General features: G+C 47.3%; 2 protein-coding genes and 1 long non-coding RNA gene across 10 annotated transcripts; 2 read left to right on the top strand and 1 right to left on the bottom strand.

Moving 5' to 3' along the window:
- The first annotated feature begins 8,103 nt into the window (after nucleotides 1-8,103).
- Nucleotides 8,104-9,377, top strand: LOC121110194. 3 transcript variants are annotated; one of them, XR_005858197.1, is made up of 5 exons: nucleotides 8,104-8,221; nucleotides 8,322-8,438; nucleotides 8,563-8,778; nucleotides 8,897-9,124; nucleotides 9,236-9,377. It is a non-coding gene; the product is annotated as an uncharacterized LOC121110194 (long non-coding RNA). The 3 variants fall into 3 exon arrangements; XR_006938665.1 differs by having other exon boundaries at nucleotides 8,215-8,438; nucleotides 8,960-9,124; XR_006938664.1 differs by having other exon boundaries at nucleotides 8,215-8,438.
- Nucleotides 8,937-11,124, bottom strand: LOC124418339 (translation initiation factor IF-2-like). Of its 3 annotated transcripts, none has more exons than XM_046939030.1 (2): nucleotides 9,562-10,038; nucleotides 8,937-9,484 (listed from the first exon to the last, which is right to left on the bottom strand). In XM_046939030.1, exons 1-2 carry the CDS (start codon nucleotides 10,021-10,023, stop codon nucleotides 9,320-9,322), a joined length of 627 nt encoding a protein of 208 aa, XP_046794986.1. In that variant the 5' UTR covers nucleotides 10,024-10,038; the 3' UTR covers nucleotides 8,937-9,319. The 3 variants fall into 3 exon arrangements, with proteins under 3 accessions (XP_046794986.1, XP_046794985.1, XP_046794984.1); XM_046939029.1 differs by lacking the exon at nucleotides 9,562-10,038 and adding an exon at nucleotides 10,873-11,124 and having other exon boundaries at nucleotides 9,118-9,484; XM_046939028.1 differs by having other exon boundaries at nucleotides 9,118-9,484; nucleotides 9,594-10,014.
- Nucleotides 11,125-11,214: 90 nt separating this feature from the next.
- On the top strand, nucleotides 11,215-15,977 carry MARCKS (myristoylated alanine rich protein kinase C substrate). Of its 4 annotated transcripts, none has more exons than NR_173985.1 (3): nucleotides 11,215-11,283; nucleotides 11,608-11,728; nucleotides 11,820-11,979. NR_173985.1 is itself a non-coding variant. In NM_001397480.1 (3 exons), the coding sequence occupies exons 2-3, from the start codon at nucleotides 11,630-11,632 to the stop codon at nucleotides 13,461-13,463; spliced, it is 846 nt and encodes a 281-aa protein (NP_001384409.1). In that variant the 5' UTR covers nucleotides 11,215-11,283; nucleotides 11,608-11,629; the 3' UTR covers nucleotides 13,464-15,977. The 4 variants fall into 4 exon arrangements, 3 of the variants coding, with proteins under 3 accessions (NP_001384409.1, XP_046794539.1, NP_990811.2); NM_001397480.1 differs by lacking the exon at nucleotides 11,820-11,979 and adding an exon at nucleotides 12,717-15,977; XM_046938583.1 differs by lacking the exon at nucleotides 11,820-11,979 and adding an exon at nucleotides 12,717-14,684 and having other exon boundaries at nucleotides 11,597-11,728.
- The last annotated feature ends 3,150 nt before the right edge of the window (nucleotides 15,978-19,127 follow it).

The raw sequence follows: 19,127 nt of genomic DNA, 5'->3' as shown, positions 1-19,127 counted from the left end.
TATGAAGGCTTGAGAAAGAGGCATAGTAGCTCACCCCAGACCTCATTTTGAGGCATTATGTTATGATACACCCAGAAATACTGCTGGTGAGAATACCTGTTTCTTTCTAACGCTCAGGGACCTTTTGTTCCATTAATAATTTACATGCCCACTCCCTCAACTCTCCAACCCATGGGCATAAGGCCACCCACTGTGGGCACTGAGAGGGAGTTTCCCTCACCAGAGTTTCTGAACAAAACTGCTAGAAACATTTCATGAAGACATCTAGCCCACGTTGGAGGTGTGCATTTTCTCCAGACTGAAATGTACTGTCCCAAGCATTTGTCTGACTGTGGCAACAAGCTGGAGACCATAGCCTTCTACCACCAGTCTGTTACAACACCCAAGAAATGTAAATTGTGTTTCAGCAGGAAGAAAAAGAACAGAAAAAAAAAAAAAAGAAAAAAGTAGACAGAAAAAAAAAAAAAAAGAAAGAAAGAAAAAAAAAAGAAAGAGACAAGTTCAACAAGACCAAGTGCCGGGTCCTGCACTTTGGCCACAACAACCCCAGGAAATACTACAGGCTTGGGGCAGAGTGGCTGGAAGACTGTGTAGAAGAAATGAACCTGGAGGTGTTGGTTGATGCTCAACTGAACATGAGCCAGCAGAGTGCCCACGTGGCCAGGAAGGCCAACGCCATTCTGGCTTGCATCAGAAATAGTGTTGTCAGCAGGAGCAGGGAGGTGATCGTCCCTCTGTTCTCAGCACTGGTGAGGCCTCCCCTTCTAGTTCACAGTCAAATCCAGCCAAACCCTGGATCTTTCTTCATTCCCATCAGAAACTGTCCTTATCCAAATCTCCCAATAATCCCTCTGGCTCTTTGCTTAAAAAGCTCAGTAGCACAGCAAGATGTTTTTTATACCCCAAGACGTTTTTACTATAAATATAATTGAAATCTTACATTATGCTTTCCATAGAAAATTTTGCAGACTTCAATGCTCGCAATTTGCACATTTAATCCAGACATGGTTCCATGTTTATTCTGTCTGAATGCAAGTCTCTTTTTGCCACCAGCACAGGAGCTGCAGCCCATATTCAGAAGAATGTGAGTATGCAGAGCCTAGAAGAGATTCCCTAGAAGTGAGATGTTTTCTTTGGGCACTAAAAACCAAACTGCACATCCAGTAAGAACAGTGGCTTTCCCATCATTTTTGGCTTGAATTTTTCCTGCCCTGACTAGCGTGGAGGTGCTTCATGTTTGCTGCTTCCCTGGCTTCCAGACCAGCAATAGCTGCATCTCAAATGCTATTGTACATACAAACTGCACAAGGCTTAAGAATGCAAAAACTTCCTGTGATTATAAATGTTTCATAAAATTCTTATTTAAAGAAAACAGTTTCACCATTTCTCAATACTGTGAGTGCAATATTAGGTTTATAAACATTTAAATGAGCAGATGCTCTATTAGTCTGTTTCAGAAATTTTTCTTTGTACATGAATGAAAAATTTAAATGAAAATGATTATGAAAGAAACAGTGCTGAACGTAGCTGTATGAAAAGCAATCTAAAAATCCTGACAGAGCTAAAAAAAAAAAAAAAAAGAAAGTGCCCATGATGTATAGTGGGTTAAGAATGAAAGATAAATTGTTCCTTGCATGTGCTGTGTTGAACCAGTTGTTGCTCCAAAGCTCTTTACAGGCTTTATGCCCACACAGCAAGGGAGCTGCACATACTCCCGGGCAGTGCTGAGTAAGATGCAAAAAAGGGAACTGTGCTCAGGGACCCTGGAGAGCTGCCAAGATTAAAGCACCTCAGCAGCTTAAATCTGCACTTTTTATGCCCATGTGCTAACTGATAAGGCACCACCAGCCCATAGAGGCAGGCCTGACCCCACAGAGCTTGCATACCCCAAGTAACTACCAATAAATACAAAGGGATCCCAAGGAAAGAAAAAAAAAAAAGAAGTCAACGAAGTAGCCAGGCATTGCTCTGTGCTGGTAGATGTAGAGGGAGAGTTTTAAGGAAGCATACGAAGGAAGAAAATAATGCTCCTCATAAACTCAAGAGGCAGAATGGCTAAAAGATCATAACTGTCACTTTGAAGACTGAAAACTGGATAGTAGAGACCACAGCACAGAATGATCTGAGGAAGATGCAAGATCTCAGCACTTAAACATGCTGTACCTTTTAGGCAGTGCACCATGCCTGAGAGAAGAAAAGGGAGTAACTTAAATAAAAATGAGGAAGAGGGAATGAGAAGCTTTAAGAAAAGAGAACTATAAATTCTGTAGGAATAGCAACTATAAAAAGGACATTTAAATGCAAACAAGGAAGAAGTAAAGGTTACATCTGAAGATTGCCAAAATAGATCTGAGCCAAAAGTAAAATAGTTTCCAGTAACTCAGATTGCTCGTGGGCACACAGGTTGTGCACTCTCCTGTGCTCAGAGGGCACCCAGAGGCGGGAGGGGTATGACAGCGTATCCTCTAGTACGTTCCCTGGGTCTCACGTGCCAACCAGTGGAAAGGAAATGGATTGTGCGGGAAATTACCATCTGCTTTTGTCAATAAAAGACCATGTGTGTTGCTTGAGCTTAAACAGATTTAAGCTAGTCTTTTATAGCTGCATGGAGGAAATGGGAAACCTTACTGCAGTGTGAGAAAGTGTAATTTAAAAGGAATAAACAATCACTATGACACAACTTCTACTCTGTACAGTCTCTAACATAGTATTGGAGAAGTCATGGGAACTTATAAAGGCAGGGGTCCACATTAAACCTATGATTTTCTCAGCTTCCTAGAATTAATTTCAAGAACATTCTTACAGACATTGTTTTCTTACTTTTCAGTGTAATTTGTACTGTACAGAGGGAAAAAAGATCGTAAAGTCTCTCTTTCCTATAAACATATAAAGGAGGTGTTTGTATGCCCCATTTACTGAAAGCATGTCATAATCGTTGGTGTATTTATTCTTCCAACACACATCCGAGTTTGTATTAATATCCATGTTTCATAAACCATTTAACTGAGGCAGAGCCTGAAGTTAGGGAAGGTGTAGCTGGAGCCCCACTGAAGATGGTATGTCACACTGAATCACACAATGGCACTGCATGGCTGAGATGGGAAGGCCCTGGTGAGAACTGTCCAGTCCAGGTCCCCTGCTTTTGAGCATCTTCAGCAACAAACACTTCACAATCTCTCCTCGACAAGCAAGGTGAAGCAGACAAGGCTGTACTTCCCCAGATCCTTCTTGCCCTACGTGGTGATAGGAGAGATACTTGCTTTCTTCCGGTCCTCAGGATCCTATCCTGGATTACTACAGTCTTTCAAGGAAAATCAGGAGTATCCTTGTTGTGATGTCAGGCACTTCCTCAGCTCTCCTGAGTATGTACCAAGAGACCCCATGGACTTGTGCACACTGAGTTTACTTTAACGTCCCTTATTCTGGTTCTCCTCAACGAACGGTGTGCCTTCTTGCTCCAGACTTCCCCTCTTGTCTCAGAGGCCTGATGTTCCTGAAGGCTGGTTTTACCAGTGAAGACTGAGGCAAAGAAGATACTGACCACCTTGGCCTCACTGCATCATTTGCCACAAGGGCCCCTGTCCCATTCAGCAGTGGGCTCATGTTTTTCCCAGTCTTTCCTATCTGATAATGCATGTAAAAGACCTTCTTGACCCTCACCAGAATCGACTCCAGTTGGGCTTTGGCATTCCTAACCCCATCCCTGCACACTTAGTATTTCTACATTCCTCTTGGATCACCTGTACCTGTTTCCACCTGTTACATACTTCTTTTTTAAGTCTGTGTTTAGTCAGGACCTCTTATTTATTCATGCAGCCTGCCAATTGCCTTTGCTTGTCAGTGGTTTGATAGCAGCTTGGGAACAAGATGTGTTTAACAACATAGATACAGAAAGAGAGTTCAAGACAGAAAATTTACATCATCAATGAAGGGAGTAATATAATCTGTGCTTATCTCCACATCTGCTTCCAGTACTCACACAAGATATACTACAGATAATGCCCAGCACCCTAGTCTGCAGGGCAGATGTAGCTAAAGCGACTTATTCCAATCGTCACAGGGCAGAATTATGGACACAAATATCCCTGTCTTAAACTAGCTCTTTAGCTAATAATCCCTCCTGTCTCTTGTGTTGAGCATATGTGCCATTCTAAATCAAACAAATGAATTTGCAATTGTTAGTCTATTTGTTTTAGTAACCCTTAATTTAATGGCCTGCAGCCTTTGGTCTCATAGCTGTGGTTTCTTGCAATACCAGCTACAGAAATGACCTCTCCATTGTCCCAGTTGCTGCACACTCAGGAGTCAGTATATGTATGCAGGAACATTTATACAGCAAATGGCTAAAGCTGCTGATAAAAATAATAATAATAATCACCATATCACTATAACAATTTGACTTGCTGTATAAGTGAGTTGGACTCTCCTAGTGGTTTGCAGAGCCAGAGGTGCCCAGCCACTGCACGAAGTCTCGTCTTAGAGATCCTCTGTGCTCAGTGCTCCAGAAGTAGCTCCCCAAGGCATTCCCAGGAGAAGCTCAGAGGAAGCCCCTGACTAGCTGATATCCAGAGCAATGATCTCAGCCCAGTCCTTCCATGGGCACTGAGCTACCTTGCTCATGGAGAAGGTCCTAGCACAGGGTGGGGTAGGGACCATGGCACAAAATCCACTCCTACTCCGGCATCAAGCACGAGGGTGCCAGGCTGCACCAGCCCCACAGTGCAAGGAACTAATTATTTGGCAGTCTGAGGGATGAGAGAAAAGGAGATTGTGGTTGTGTACTGCAGTCAGAACTAGACCCTGGGTGCCAGTTTTTCCTCCAAGACCTACAGAGTACAAAAGTGGCAGCATTTTCAGTGGAGCAAGGGCCTAAGGCAGACCATCTCCTGCTCCCAGGCTAGCACACTGAGCAATTAGACTGCAGAATCGTGTTCTTTTTTTTTTTTTTTTGAGCAATTACTATGTAATTCCTCATGCCAAAGAGCTACTCTTGTTCATTTGCTGAGCAGCTTCAGGAAGAGAAAATGAAAACATTTGTGCTCATACTCTCTCACCCTAGAACTTCATGGGAAAAACAGAGGGAGGTAAATGAAGGGATTCAATTTTTTTTTAGGTGGGAATTAAACCCATGTTTCCTGAGCCCCACCATTGAGCTGCTAGATGAAAGGGGACTGCCTCTTAAGCTTTCAAAGGGGCTAACGTACCTCACGGCAGGAAAGAGGTCAGCATGCCTGCTTCTGAGTGAGGGGAAGTACTTCTCAACAGCTCAGCATCAGGAATCCAAGATTCTGAGGCAGGCACAAATGCTTCCTCTTTCCTATTTGAGATGGCTTTACGTATATCTGGGGAATAGATGATCTCTGATATCAAATCTGCACCCTGCCAGCACACCTGGCAATATAGATCTCATGCATTTCTGCCAGCTTTTGGGATACACTATACAGTGTTTATTCTGGATATCTGAAGCAAAAGCCTCCTTGAGTGAAGATAATTATTATTATTAATAATAATAACAGTAATAATAATAATAAACATGTACTGACTTAGCCTTTTGCACCCTGTGCACTGCATTTGTTCAGTTAGAGTGAGCCATAAAACCAGGCCCAGCATACCAGCCTCCACCTATCAGCAATTTATACACTGGCACTTGGCTTTCTCTATACATCAGGAGCCCTATGGAGAGGTTAGATATATGTGACAGGTTGAATATCAGGAAAAGGTTCTTTGCCAGAGAGTGGTCAGGCACTGAACAGGCTCCCCAGAGCAGTGGGCAAGGCCCCAAGCTGATGGAGTTCAAGAAGCATCTGAACAATGCTCTCAGACATAGAGTCTGAACTTTGGGTGGCCCTGTCTGGAGCCAGGAGTTGGACTGAATGATCCTTATGGGTCCCTTCCAACTTGGGATATTCTATGATTCTGTGAAGAGGAGGTTGAAAATTCCACAAGCTTGTGCCTTTCCCTTGCTTGATTCTCACTTGAGAAAATCACTTTCAGCTCACCTTGTGACACTTCTTAGTGTCACTGTGCATGGTGACAGTCTTATCCAAGTGATCCTGACTCCCAGTCTAACTGAAATTCATAAAAACTGGGCTGGCTTGTTGAGCAAAAATGCTGTAGCTACACAGCATTCATCATTAAAGCACACCTGCTCTTTCAAACAAACATTATGAGGCATCACCTGCCTATGTCTCTCTAATGAATACCTGGTTATACGGTATTTTTCGCTCAGATCAGTCCTCACAGCAAAATGGAAGGAGGAATAGGAAAATGGAAGTGAACAGAAGTTGCAGAGAAAGGTGGATTATGCACGGCAATGGTGCTGTTAAAAGTAAACATCACTGGGACTACAGCTTACCTTTATGCCAAAGCAGGTTATCACCTGCATGTCACTGCTGATGCTTGTCTGGCCACACCAAGAAGTACAGAAGCTAAACATGCAGGAAATTGCTACTCCCCCTTCCTCCCCACAAAAGAAATAGAGAGAGAAGGAGAGAGAGAAACAGAGAGAGAAACAGAAAGAAAGAAGTGAGTGGGGAGCAGTTTTCATCTGGTGTAAGTCTCTGAAATGGCTTATCACGAGGTCAGCTGAAAGCCAAGGCACGCACAATGGAAGGAGTGGAGCTGAAGGGCTAGAGCACAGGAATGCAGGGAGCAAAGGACTGACACAGTGGAACCCAGCCTGGATGAAACTTCTGGGGAGCTGCAGCCAGAGAAACATCTGTCTCTGGAACTGACAGATGTAAAATGTTTGTAACTCCCTACTGCATGGCTTCTATCTCTGCTTTTTGCCTGTTTATTTCTTGATACAAAGAAGCCCCGATGCCCAAGTTTTGCTTCTGAAATGCAATGCTTAAAAGCAGGAGCAGCACATACCAGGGAGCTGTCACTGTGCTGCATTCACACCCCGTGGTGTGGAAGCTGTTGTTTCTTGCAGTGATTGCTCCTGAGAGAGGGCCTTGAACTATACTGGAGTGGTTTTGCTTCTTACGATCTAAGGAATTTTTGTTTGGATTGGGTTGGATTTGTTATTGTTTTTTCTTATTAATTTTAGTTTGCGAGTCTTTCTTTCTTTTTTCCCCAGCAGTCACCAGCCTTGTTACTGATGCCTGGTCAATTGGTTGGTCGGAGGATAGATATGAGAAACACAAACTGCACGGTACTTTTAAAACATACAGGCTGTGTTAAGTTCCCAGCTTCACAGCACACCGGACGTTCAAACAGTCTGGATCCTATTTAGCAAACATTGTAGAACGTATTCAGTTAATAAAAGCTTGGCAAATATTAGTAAAAGGCTTGTAATGGCTGGGAGTGATGTAAAGGTTAAAAGCTTTGATAGCATCGTACCAAGCCCGGATGAAGCTTGAAGGAACCAAAATGATGGGCCAATGAGAAATCTCAGTGCTGATGAGGACATGATGAAATATTCATTTGTTGGAATCAGGAAAAGATGCAACTGTTCTATAAATCTGCATTTAGCTTCAGAACTTGATTTTTTTATATATATTTTTCAGCTCATGCAGTCCAATTCTCTCATTATCAGTGTATACAAACTAAAACAAGGAAGAAGTTTCCTCACTACTCCCAGCCTGACAAGAAAGCAAGATGTTCTTTTCTTTATGCTTATGTTACACTGTTTTTCCCTAATTACAAGCCAGGAGAGGGCTGCAGGGCAGACAGGCACATGGGGAACGCTATTTATTGGTAGGATCATTTTGGTGCAGCTGCTGCCCTGACTGGGCAGAGAGAAGCTCCCTGTGGCCCTGAGATTCCAGCACCTCTCAGGGAAGGCCTGGACAGGAGACGCAAAACCAGGACCACCAGAACTCATGTGCCAGATCAGGATGCACTGCATTCCCGCTTCCAAAACCGCCCTGAAGATTCACTTTCCTTTAAAGGCTTGTCTGGACGAGGATAAAGGTGTATTTAAAAAAAAAAAAAAGTGCCAGTGAAAAACTTTTAATTAACATGATTTCAGACCCGCAGTGTTGACGGGGTGTGTTGTATTTTAGCGCATTTGCCAGCAAACGTGTTAAAATACATTTGTGTCCTGTCTACAGGTAACAAGTTGGGACAAGTTTCCAAAAGTTTCAACATTTAATTGGAATTAAAAGTGCTGACTGAGGTACTTTTACCCTGGCTGAGGCTGGGTGTCGTACATGGATTTTCTGGAGCTCTGAGAACAGCTGTGAGGCACACACTATCAGCAAACACTGTGTCACAGGTGAGCAGCCATAGCTGGGAGGCAGTGGCTCTGTGGGTTTGCTGGGCAGCACCTCCTGACTTTCCAGCAGCCCTATCTCAGCCCTCCCACTTCCCAACAGGAGAGTGTGAAACCAATCTTGGGCAAAACATGCTGCGAGGAGTCACATGTGGAAGCACTGCTGACAAGCTGATTTTGGGGGTACAGCGTGCAACTGGAGATCAGGCAGTGGGCTAAGGTGAGGCATGGCTTTTGGTATGGTGATGGGAGGGGAACCCAGAGCTGCACTTTCTTATTCACTATTGGGCATCTCAGAGGTGTCCCTCGGTGGATGTTCTTAGAAATGTTACCATGGCACACAGGGGATATAACTACGTGCTGACACTGCTCTTGTTGTAGAAGCCGAAATACATTTACAGTGGAATCATTCTTTTTCAAACGCTAAACCTCTGTAAGCACCTGGTACATCATTGGTCCTGCCAGAGAAACGCTGTGAGATGGTCGCTGTGGGTCCCTTCCACCTCAGGATATTCTATGATTCTATGACCTTTGTGTGTGGAAGCCACTGAAGCACAATGGTGAGTTCCATACTCATACCTCATTAGTCCTTTTGCAATACACCAGTCAAGGTGGGGGGTTGTTGGCGGGTTTTTTTTTTCTTTCTTTCTTTTTTTTTTTTTTTTTCCCCTTTGGAAGGAGATGAAAAGATCAAGAACTTAAGTGAAGTGCAAGATTAAGAATGAGGAATCTCCCCTGCAGCGTATTTGTTCTTGCTGGAGTCCTAAAGGTGTGGTGTGACAGCGAGCAGCCCAGCGGCTGCTGGGCCAGCCACATGGTTACATCTGGTGGTGGCACCTCACATCGAGGGGTCTCTGTTAGAACAGAGCTGTCCGGGTTGCGATGCACTGGGAAGGCAGCATGCAGGTATTCCAGGCTTCTTGTCTGCTTGCTCTGGAGAACAACTGGAAGATCTGAGAGTCCAGAATAATATCAAACAAAACTTTTCCTTCTTTTTTTTTTTTCTTTATTCCAAAGTTGTAGAACATAGAAATGGTTGAAAACCACACCGTTTGCAAAGCATATGCCGCCAAAACTCCCACAGCCTCTCTGTGCAGTGTTTCAGTGCCACCGCTCTGAGATCCACGCGCTGCTACAGAAGAAAGGGAACTCGCAGATGCCAACGCAGGTGAAATCCCAGTGCAGGTGGACAGACGGATGGCTTCTAGTGCTGTTAGGTCCTGGCACGGTCTTCAAGGAGGTCTTCTCCATGAGCTGGTATCTCGACTAGCGTGAAAAAGACAAAATAATAGTTAAAAAAAGAGAAAATCACGATCCAAATGAAGAGGGAGCAGAGCAAGCCCCGAGCTCGGAGTTCCCTCGGGAAGTGGCTCACGAAGATCTCCGCCTCTCCTCGCCCCTCCGTCGCGCAAACGCCCGCCGAGCACCCGCGGTGCCCCGAACGGGCGTGTCCGGGCGGGGGGGGGGTTCCGGCCGCCACCGCGACCCCGTTCCCACCCGCCGCGGGGCCGCAGGTGACGCCGCCCCCGGGAGGCGGCTCCGGACCGCGGCGCGGAAAGCGCCCCGGGACCGGGGTAGCCCCGGGGCGCGGCGGCCCCTCCGCCCCTCCCACCCCGCCCCGCGGAGGGCGCGGGCACGCGTGGGCTCCCGGCGAGGGCCGCTCGTCTCTGCTCGGCCGAGACAAAGGGAGCGGCTGGTAGCGGTGGGGCCGGGCGGGGGGCGATGCGCAGTGGCAGATGCTTCCTTTTGCCCGGAAAAAAAAAAAAAAAAAAAAAACCCACATTAAAACAAAAACAAAAAACCATTAACCCCAAGCCTCAATATTCCCTGGACCGATTCCCTGCAAATCACTGCTGCGGGGACGCGGCGGTCACATAAAGCCCCTCGGCACCGGGCGATCAGCAGGGGGAGGGAGGTGGGCGGCGTGCGGCGTGGCCGGGCGTCCCCGCTTCGCAGCCCTTCGTTATGGGAATCGCTTCTCCCTCCGCGCTTATAAGCAGCGGGCGTGCGAGGAGCGATGAGCCGCGCGTTGGGGAAGGGCCGCTCTGACGCTCCACTGCTTTAAACGGAGGGGGCACCGGGAGCGTATGGGTGGAGGGGGGGCGGGGGAGGGGGGGGGTCGGAGAAGCGTTTTCCAGCGCGGAGCGATGGCAGCTCCGCACCCCCGAGAAAGGGAATCGGTGGGAGCCGCCCCGACCGCCGCCGCCCGAGGGGAGCGCCCCGGCTCCGGCACCGCGGCACCTCCCGCCGGGGGGTGCGCGCCCGCTGCTCCTGCGCGGAAACGCGGGGCTGGAAGTGGGTCACCGCCGCGGAAAATACTTTGAAAACACAACTCGGAGATAATCAGACAGCGGGGTTTAATTAGGGCCGCGGGCTGATCGCCGCGTATTTTATTCCGCGCCCGTATCGCGCGGGGGGAGGGGGCGGCCGCTGCCCGGCCACATCTGGCCTACAGACCCACTCCCTGCGCCTCGTGATCGCGTTTGGCGAAACCCGATCTACGTGGTTCAAATACCTTCCAAATTGGGGGCGATTTAACAATCGCGACCAATTAAACCCGGGGAAGAAAAGGAGGAGGAAAAAAAAAAAAAAAAAGATAATAATAAAATAAAGAAAATCCCCTCCTTCCCGCTCCCCCCGCCCCGGGCTCGCACACTATCTGTTGCTCTCACGGCGGCAGCGGGTGGGGGCGGGCGGACGGGCTCACACTCGCGCTCCCGCTCGGGCTCCCCGCACGCCCCGCGCACCATTGTCCCTGCCCGCCCGCCCCGCTTTATTTGGGTGTTTTGTTCGCTCCCCGGCGCGGAGCTCCGCGCGCCCGCCCGCGCCGGAGCGGCACATTCATTATCGGCTGGGGGCTGATTTCAAACCGCTGCCATCGCGGCTCCATTGTTCGCCGGGCGGCCAGGCCCCGCCCCCCTTTGTGTGGCGCGGCGGCGATTGGCCGGCGCCGGGCGGAGGGCTGCCGTCACCGCTCGGGAAGCCCATTCATCTGTGCACTTGGGCGTTGGACTCCGCATCTTATTAGCAACCAGGGAGATTTCTCCATTTTCTCCTTGTCTACAGTACGGCTACAAATCTGGGATTTTTTATTACTTCTTTTTACTAAACTTGGGCTCCTTTTTTTTTTTTTTTTTTTTGCTCGACTTTTTCCTCCTTTTTTTTCCCCTCCCTCCTGTGCTGCTGCTGCTGCTGCTTTTTTTTGATCTCTTCAACTTTAATTTTTTTTTTTTTTTAAAAAAAAAGGAGTGCATTATAATCGGTTCTGTTCTCTCTTCTCTTTTTTTTTTTCCCCCTCTGGTGTGTGTGTGTGTCGCTGCCGCTGCCGGTCGCCCGCTATTTATACCGACTCGACGCTCTTTGTTTCCCCTCCTTTTGGATCTGTTGAGTTTCTTTGTTGAATAAGCCAGCATGGGTGCCCAGTTCTCCAAGACCGCTGCGAAGGGCGAAGCCGCCGCCGAGAAGCCCGGGGAAGCGGTGGCCGCGTCTCCCTCCAAGGCGAATGGACAGGTAAAAAAAAAAAACCAAAAAAAAAACCAAAAAAAAAAAACCAAAAAAAAAAAAAAGATTCCGAAAAATTAAACCTACTCCTTTTTTTAAGCCGACTTCGACGGACTCTCTTTTGCATCCTGTCTAATTCCTCTTCCTTTGATACCTCGGTGGCACGTTCAATGGAGAATACGGGCAATCCTTTTATCTTTGCGACTCAAGGCGAAGGGATCCTTTCTTTATTTTTTAAACACGGGTTTGGCTTTGAGCGATTCTTTCTTTGAATGGTTGTCTTTCCTGCGTCGCGGGGGAGGGGGACTATTTTTTAATGTTATTTTTTTTTTTTGTAAAGACAAATCCCTCGTGTATTGCGAGCGTCCCGATGGCTTCTAAACGGAAGGACCTTATATCGCTCGGCTTTTCCGCCCGCTTCACCTCCTTCCGACGGCGCCGGGCGAGGGGCGCGAAGCCTCTGGGGGTGGAGGCGCGATGCCGTCGGGGCTGGGGGCTCGGCGGCTCCCCGCGGCCGGGTCCCCCGCCACCCCCTCCCCGCCGCACGCCGCCCGGCTGTCGGGCTGCCCCCCGCCGCCCCCGCAGCTGCCGCCCGGGGCAACCAGCCGCGCTGGCGGGCGCCCGCAACATGCAAATGGAGCGGGGGGCGGGGGCGGCCGGGAGGATGGCGGTGGGGGCACCGGCAGCCGGGCGCGGGGCCGGGGCCGGGCGAGCTTTGTTCGCTTCGCCTCGCCATCCCCCGCCCCGCGCCGCGGCGGCGGCGGCGGCGGCCGGACGGGGCGCGCCGGGGGTGGGGGTGCGCGCCGCCGCCGCCGCCGCCGCAGCAGCGTGGAACTATGGCGCCCCCTCGCGGCCGTCCCGCGGAGCATCCCGCCGCTGGGGGGAGCGCCCGGTGCGGGGCGGCGGAGGGCGCGGGGTGGGAGGCCGGGCGCTCGGGCCCGCGCCCCACGGCAGCCGCCCCCTCGGCGCCCCCGGTAACGCGGTCGCTGTCTTGCAGGAAAACGGCCACGTGAAGGTGAACGGCGACGCCTCCCCCGCGGCGGCGGAGGCGGGCAAGGAGGAGGTGCAGGCCAACGGCAGCGCGCCCGCCGAGGAGACGGGCAAGGAGGAGGCGGCCTCGTCGGAGCCCGCCTCCGAGAAGGAGGCGGCCGAGGCGGAAAGCACCGAGCCGGCCTCCCCGGCGGAGGGAGAGGCCTCCCCCAAGACTGAGGAGGGCGCGACCCCCTCGTCCAGCAGCGAGACCCCGAAAAAAAAAAAGAAGCGCTTTTCCTTCAAGAAGTCCTTTAAGCTGAGCGGCTTCTCCTTCAAAAAGAACAAAAAGGAGGCCGGCGAGGGGGCGGAGAGCGAAGGCGGCGCCGCCGCCGCGGCCGAGGGCGGGAAGGAGGAGGCGGCGGCCGCGGCCCCCGAGGCGGCGGGCGGCGAGGAGGGCAAGGCCGCGGCCGAGGAGGCCAGCGCGGCCGCCGCCGGCAGCGCCGAGGCGGCGAAGGAGGAGGCGGGGGACTCGCAGGAGGCCAAATCGGACGAGGCCGCCCCCGAGAAGGCGACGGGAGAAGAGGCCCCGGCGGCCGAGGAGCAGCAGCAGCAGCAGCAGCAGGAGAAGGCGGCAGAGGAGGCCGGCGCCGCCGCCACGAGCGAGGCGGGCAGCGGCGAGCAGGAGGCGGCCCCCGCGGAGGAGCCGGCGGCGGCGCGGCAGGAGGCCCCGTCCGAGAGCAGTCCGGAGGGCCCCGCCGAGCCGGCGGAGTAAGCGCCGCCGCCGCCCCGCGCCGACGAACTTTTCTCCCCCTGTTTGTTTGTTGGAGTGGTGCCAGGTACTGGTTTCGGAGAACTTGTCTACAACCAGGGATTGATTTAAAAGATGTCTCGTTTCTTTTTTTTCTCTCCCCGCAGATTTCCCATCTCAAATCATTCTGTTACCACCATTCCAACGGGCGAAGGAGGGCCTCGCCGCCTCCCTCCGCCTCCTTCCTTCTCTCCTTTTTTTTTTTTAAATTTTTAATTTTTTTTTTTGCATCAGTATTAAATGTTTTTCGGTTTTTTTTTTCAGTTTTTTTTTTTTTGCATACTTTGCATCTTTATTCGAAATGTAAACTTTCTTTGTCAGTCTGTGGACGCGCCCATATATGAAGGAGATGGGTGGGTCGATAAGGGATCTCGATGAAGTGATAGGGGCCACAGTGGGGGATCCGTGGCGCATCCATTGCCAAGAACGTGCCACGAGACACGATGTGAGGGGTTAGTCTTTTTTTAAAAGAAAGTTATTACGATGTATTTTGTGAGGCAGATGTTCTATAAGGTTTACAACACTACAAGTCTTGATTAAGAAGGAAAGGAAAAAAAAAATCAATACCCAGATAAAGAGATCATAGTCTTAGGAATTCATTTAAACCATAGGAACTTTTCACTTATCTCATGTTAGCTGTATCAGTCAGTGATTAAGTAGAAATACAAGTTGTATAGGCTTTATTGTTTATTGCTGGTTTATGACCTTAATAAAGTGTAATTATGTATTACCAGCAGGGTGTTTTTAACTGTGACTATTGTATAAAAACAAATCTTGATATCCAGAAGCACATGAAGTTTGCAACTCTTTCCACCCTGCCCATTTTTGTAAAACTGCAGTCATCTTGGACCTTTTAAACACAAATTTTAAACTCAACCAAGCTGTGATAAGTGGAATGGTTACTGTTTATACTGTGGTATGTTTTTGATTACAGCAGACGACGCTTTCTTTTCCAGTTGTCTTTGAAAATAAAGGAAAACTCTTCAGATGCAATGTTTTTTTTTTTTTTTTTTTGTGTAGCATCTTGTCTATCATGTTTTTGTAAATACTGGAGAAGCTTTGACCAATTTGACTTAGAGATGGAATGTAACTTTGCTTACAAAAATTGCTATTAAACTCCTGCTTAAGGTGTTCTAATTTTCTGTGAGCACACTAAAAGCGAAAAATAAATGTGAATAAAATGTATAATTTGGTCGTGTTTCTTTCATGGATACTCTGGTAGCTTAAATGGGCTGGTATTGCCTAAATTTATAGAGAGAAAGAGATGCTGCTTGCTGTTGGTGCGAGCTTTGAAAGCTGCCTTCCTAATCCCAGGCTCTGTAAGGCTGTGCTTATAGCAGTGGGCTGGGTAAACCGCAGCTTTCCCGGATTTAAAAGGAGGACTGGAAGGCAGGCTGAGCACGCACGGCGTGTGATGTTGCTGTCCAGGCTCCATCTTGCTTTAAGACCAGAGGTATCCAGCACGTGAGATTCTGGCCTCTTGAGGAAAATGAGATGTAATTGGAATTGCTTAGCTTGGGGCACTGATTTTACTTTTGTGTGCTGAGTTGCCTGAAAATTAAGCTCTTGGACAGATGTCCCTGTTTATGTCTTAGTATGCTGTCCCTGCTTAGGTACCTAGACGATTAGCTCGAAAACTTTAGCCTGGAGGGAGAAAAGGGGTATTAACACTGCCATTCTGCTCAAGGTGGTTAAAAGCAATATTTTCTCTTTTTTTTCCTCAAGTGCTACTCCCGACTGCAGGTGAGTTACAAAACAAGTTCCAAAATTTGTCTATAAAAATAATCACTTGGTGCTTGCCTTTAATTGTTAGGCTTCTTTGGCTAATATCCAGCATTTTGCTCAGGGCATATTATGCCTTAATAAAACAGTGGGCTCGTGTAAGAAAAGCGGTAGTGATATTCGGAGGGTGGAAATTGATTCAAGAAAGTGTTGCTTCTAAGTTTATAGGAGAAAGTTTAGTGTTACACTTATTTGCTTCCACCTAAATTTTCAGCGGAAACTCTTTGGAAGCAATTATGATTCATTTTATGAGAAAATGGCACGTTAGCACCTTGTTCCCTAAAGAACAAAGCCTAAACTGAATGAAGTATAGTAGATTTCCTGCTGAATGCGTACTTTTTCTTTCTTTCCTTTTTTCTTTTTTTCTTTTTTCTTTTTTTTTTTTTTCCTTTTTAATTCAGCTGTCTACCATTTTAACTTTGGCTTGTATGTACTCTAGTTGCCCTGGTATTTCTCTATAGCTTTAGAAATGTATTGAAACTATGCTATAATTGCTGAGGGACAAAAATAAATGGATGTAAAACAAGATCCTCCACACCAGTGTCATTCTTGGAGTACATGTGTTTGAAGTCTAGTGCATAACTGCTTTGCTAAGGGGTTTTTATAACATGGCTGTAAAAACCTGTTCTAAGACGCATGATGTCTTGGCCATAGAGTCAATGTCTCTTTTTAATAAATATATATATTTAAATCCAAGGATTCTTAAAGCGAAGTCTGAATTTCTTCTTTTTTTTTTTTTTTTTTTTTTTTTTCCTTTTTCGTCAAAATATATGTGTGGAAATGAAGAAAATAATTGCTAGTAAAGTTCTTTTCCAGATTTTTTCTGAATGTGCTCTGCTGAAACCTCTGTGCTGGTTCCTCTCCCGGCTGGTACTGTGTCCTAACCTCTTCCAGTTCCTGGAGGTGCAGGATCACTTCTACAGCAGCCAGGCTCCTTGGCTGGGACTTTGTAATTCCCTAACGTGGCTTGACCTGCAGTCACTTTCCAGATCTAATACCCACACAGTTTCAAGTCCTAAGAAGATCAGTTCCGTGGTTCTGCTCACAGCAGATCAGTGCATGTTAGGATGGAATTCCAGCAATGCCACTTCTCAGCCATGCCGTTTAAGAAGATGGGAATCAGTATGGGTCTGGAATGGTGGGAATGGATGAGCTTTGTGCTGCCTCCTCCGGCAGAAGAATTGTGCCACAGCATCCACATCCCCGAGGGACTGTCTGGTCACTCCCATAGCATGTGGGAGTGTTGTAGAATATCCTCGTTATTTGTGAGGAAAATAAACAGGCTGGATGTGCATTGATGGAGATGTGGTTAATCTTACCAAGAAAGTTTTATACCTTTTTTTTTTTTTTTTTACTACATTACGTGCTGTTATGCCTGGGAGGAAAATACTAAGCATAGTATTATTTCAACAAATTCAGAATTCAAATGCATATGACTTTAAAACGTGTGATTTCAAGCTTATTTGCCTATCTTGTGAGCTGTCAGGGTTCTTTTTAAGCAGAACGTTACGCTTTCTGTGAACAAGGTAGCTTCTGTTGTGTTGGAACAATGACATAATTTTAGGTAAAACATTGAAATCTCATTTTACCTGAATAGGGACTCTAGGGATTTTCTCATTTTATGTTTATTTCCTTAGACAGAGGCACCTATCTTCCTTGTTCAAGGTCAAAACTTGGTTGCACAAAAGTTCTTTCAGACTCCATGCCTATCTTACTAAAATCTACACTTGATTTCAGGCTCTCCAAATTGCAGTGTCTGACCTCAAGTACTTGAATTCTGTATCTGGTCCTGGGAGTTATAAAAGAGAAACTGTAGAAACCTTGCTTTCAGGCAAGGAAACAAAGCAAGGAAAAGAAAAATACGCAGGGGGTGAAAGGTGTCGAGTGTGGACTTGGGCTTCTGCTTGGGCAGTGCTCACCTTCCTGCCTGTGTGCACAACTGTGCACAACTGTGTAAGAACCAAGCATCTCCATACCAAGTTCTGACTTAGCTAAGAATCTTGTTGATGGTGCTTGATGCAGTGTTGCACGCAGGAGTGAATCTGGGAGGGAGCATTCTATTTCAGGAACTTTTTTTTGTATCTAATAGTGATCGAAACAGCCTACTCTTGGTCTATGCTTATGGAAGATTAGGTGAAGGTCAAAGGTTTCCATCTGCTTGCTTTCTTTTGTTTTTATTTTTTTCTCTAGGTTGCAAGGCCTTTTGCGTGGCTTTTTAATACAAAACCTAGCATAATACATGTGCCAGTCAGAAACTGTAGTACCAATTAATGGTTATCTGTGAAATGAGTCCTTGTGAATTTAGTATTTGTACTATTTGTATAGTAAAAGAGTGGCATAAGGTCATCATTTGTGGTACCTAACTCGTTTCAGTGTTTGTTAGGTTTTGGTTTTAAGAGGTGTTCTCCACAATGGTGCAGCGTGTCTGCTGGCAGCCTGCTCCCAGGCCATGACAGCTGTTACAACACGCTCAGGTCACTAGCCTGGAATGAAGCAAGTAGTTTTCTTCCTGAAGTAAACAGCAAGTGCAAATAGTAAATTGTGGTTTTAACATACTGTTGGCAAAGAGGTTAATTTGCCCTCTCTGCAATGGAGAGGACCTCAGCTGATTGATGATGAATAGGAACTGTTGCAATTGCAACTGAATCCGACTGGCCTGAGAAAAGCAGGCCTGGTGGTACTTGAATAAAAGAAAGGAGGAGGTGCTGCTGCAGTGAAGTACACAGTTACGGAAAGTCCCCATTAGCTTGAGGTGGTGTGCTTCTAAGGCCTGCTGCCAGCTCCCAGGTTCACTACAGCCAATCACACAGGAAAGCCTCCAGGCAGGTTTTTAATATCTCCAGAGAAGGAGACTCCACAACCTCTCTGGGCAGCCTGTTCCAGTGCTCTGAAGCATGGAAGCACAAGACCACGCTTTTGAACACTTCTATCTTAGGATATGGATGTTATCTGACAGGGGTGATGTAAAGCTTCAGTTATTATCTGCAGAATGTTTTGAAGTCTTGAAAGGAAGACCACAAGTACTGTTTATACATCTTTACCCTTAGTCTTTGTTACAGGATGACATGTCTGTCCAGAACAGAACTACAAAGATCCAGATGAAAGAGGACATTGCTGCTTATAGTTAGAAAGGCCCAAATAAGATACGGGGAATATGAGCTCTCAAAGCTGTGATGGATTTAGATAAAGAGGCAAATTCATTATGCAGTGAAAATAGGTGTGTCTATGTGGATTCTGGAGTTTTTGTTTGTTTTTGTTTTGTTCTTTTGTTTTTGAAGTATAGAACCAGTGGGCAATTTTCCTGGGAGAAAACAGAAGAAAAGAGATGGAGTGTTAAAATATCCAACACCATTCCCATTTCACAACTGCAAGTACAGGGAACAGTTACTTGTGTTATATGCCTTGTTACCATCAAGTAGGTAAGTGTTCCAGGACTTGAGATTCTTAGGTTAATTCTGTGCTAGAAGAGAGCTTGAAAGATTGTATTCTCAGCCAATCAGTGCTGCTTTCTGAAGTTATGTCCGGTACCACAGCTCATACTCTTGGTAATGAGGAAGGGATACCATCCAGAGAGACCTGGAAAGCTTGAAAAGTGAGTCCATGAGAACTTCATGCGGTTCAACAAGGCATGAACTCTGCAGTGGAGTTTGTTTTCTTTGAATAGCAGGTCACTTCTGCAAGCATGGCTCATGTTCTGCTTTTTGCACATCAGGACCCCAAGTCTGTCTCTGCAGGGCTGCTCTCAATGGGTTTTTCTCCCAGCCTTGTTCAGGTGGGAGAAGAAAATGTTCTGTGGACACTTCATTGCGACCTGTCACTACTTAAGGGGAGCTTATAAGCAGGAGA

Source organism: Gallus gallus, chromosome 3 (assembly GCF_016699485.2).
Source record: "Gallus gallus isolate bGalGal1 chromosome 3, bGalGal1.mat.broiler.GRCg7b, whole genome shotgun sequence".
NCBI lineage: Eukaryota > Metazoa > Chordata > Aves > Galliformes > Phasianidae > Gallus > Gallus gallus.
This window is presented reverse-complemented; position numbering and strand designations above follow the sequence as displayed.

Bases quoted from the DNA above. Each gene is read 5' to 3' on its own strand.
- MARCKS (NM_001397480.1), top strand. From the start codon at position 11,630: ATGGGTGCCCAGTTCTCCAAGACCGCTGCGAAGGGCGAAGCCGCCGCC. The intron at 11,729-12,716 runs GTAAAAAAAAAA...GCTGTCTTGCAG, and splicing joins CCTCCAAGGCGAATGGACAG to GAAAACGGCCACGTGAAGGT.
- LOC124418339 (XM_046939030.1), bottom strand. From the start codon at position 10,023: ATGGTTTTTTGTTTTTGTTTTAATGTGGGTTTTTTTTTTTTTTTTTTT. The intron at 9,485-9,561 runs GGGCTTGCTCTG...TTTTCACGCTAG, and splicing joins CCGAGGGAACTCCGAGCTCG to TCGAGATACCAGCTCATGGA.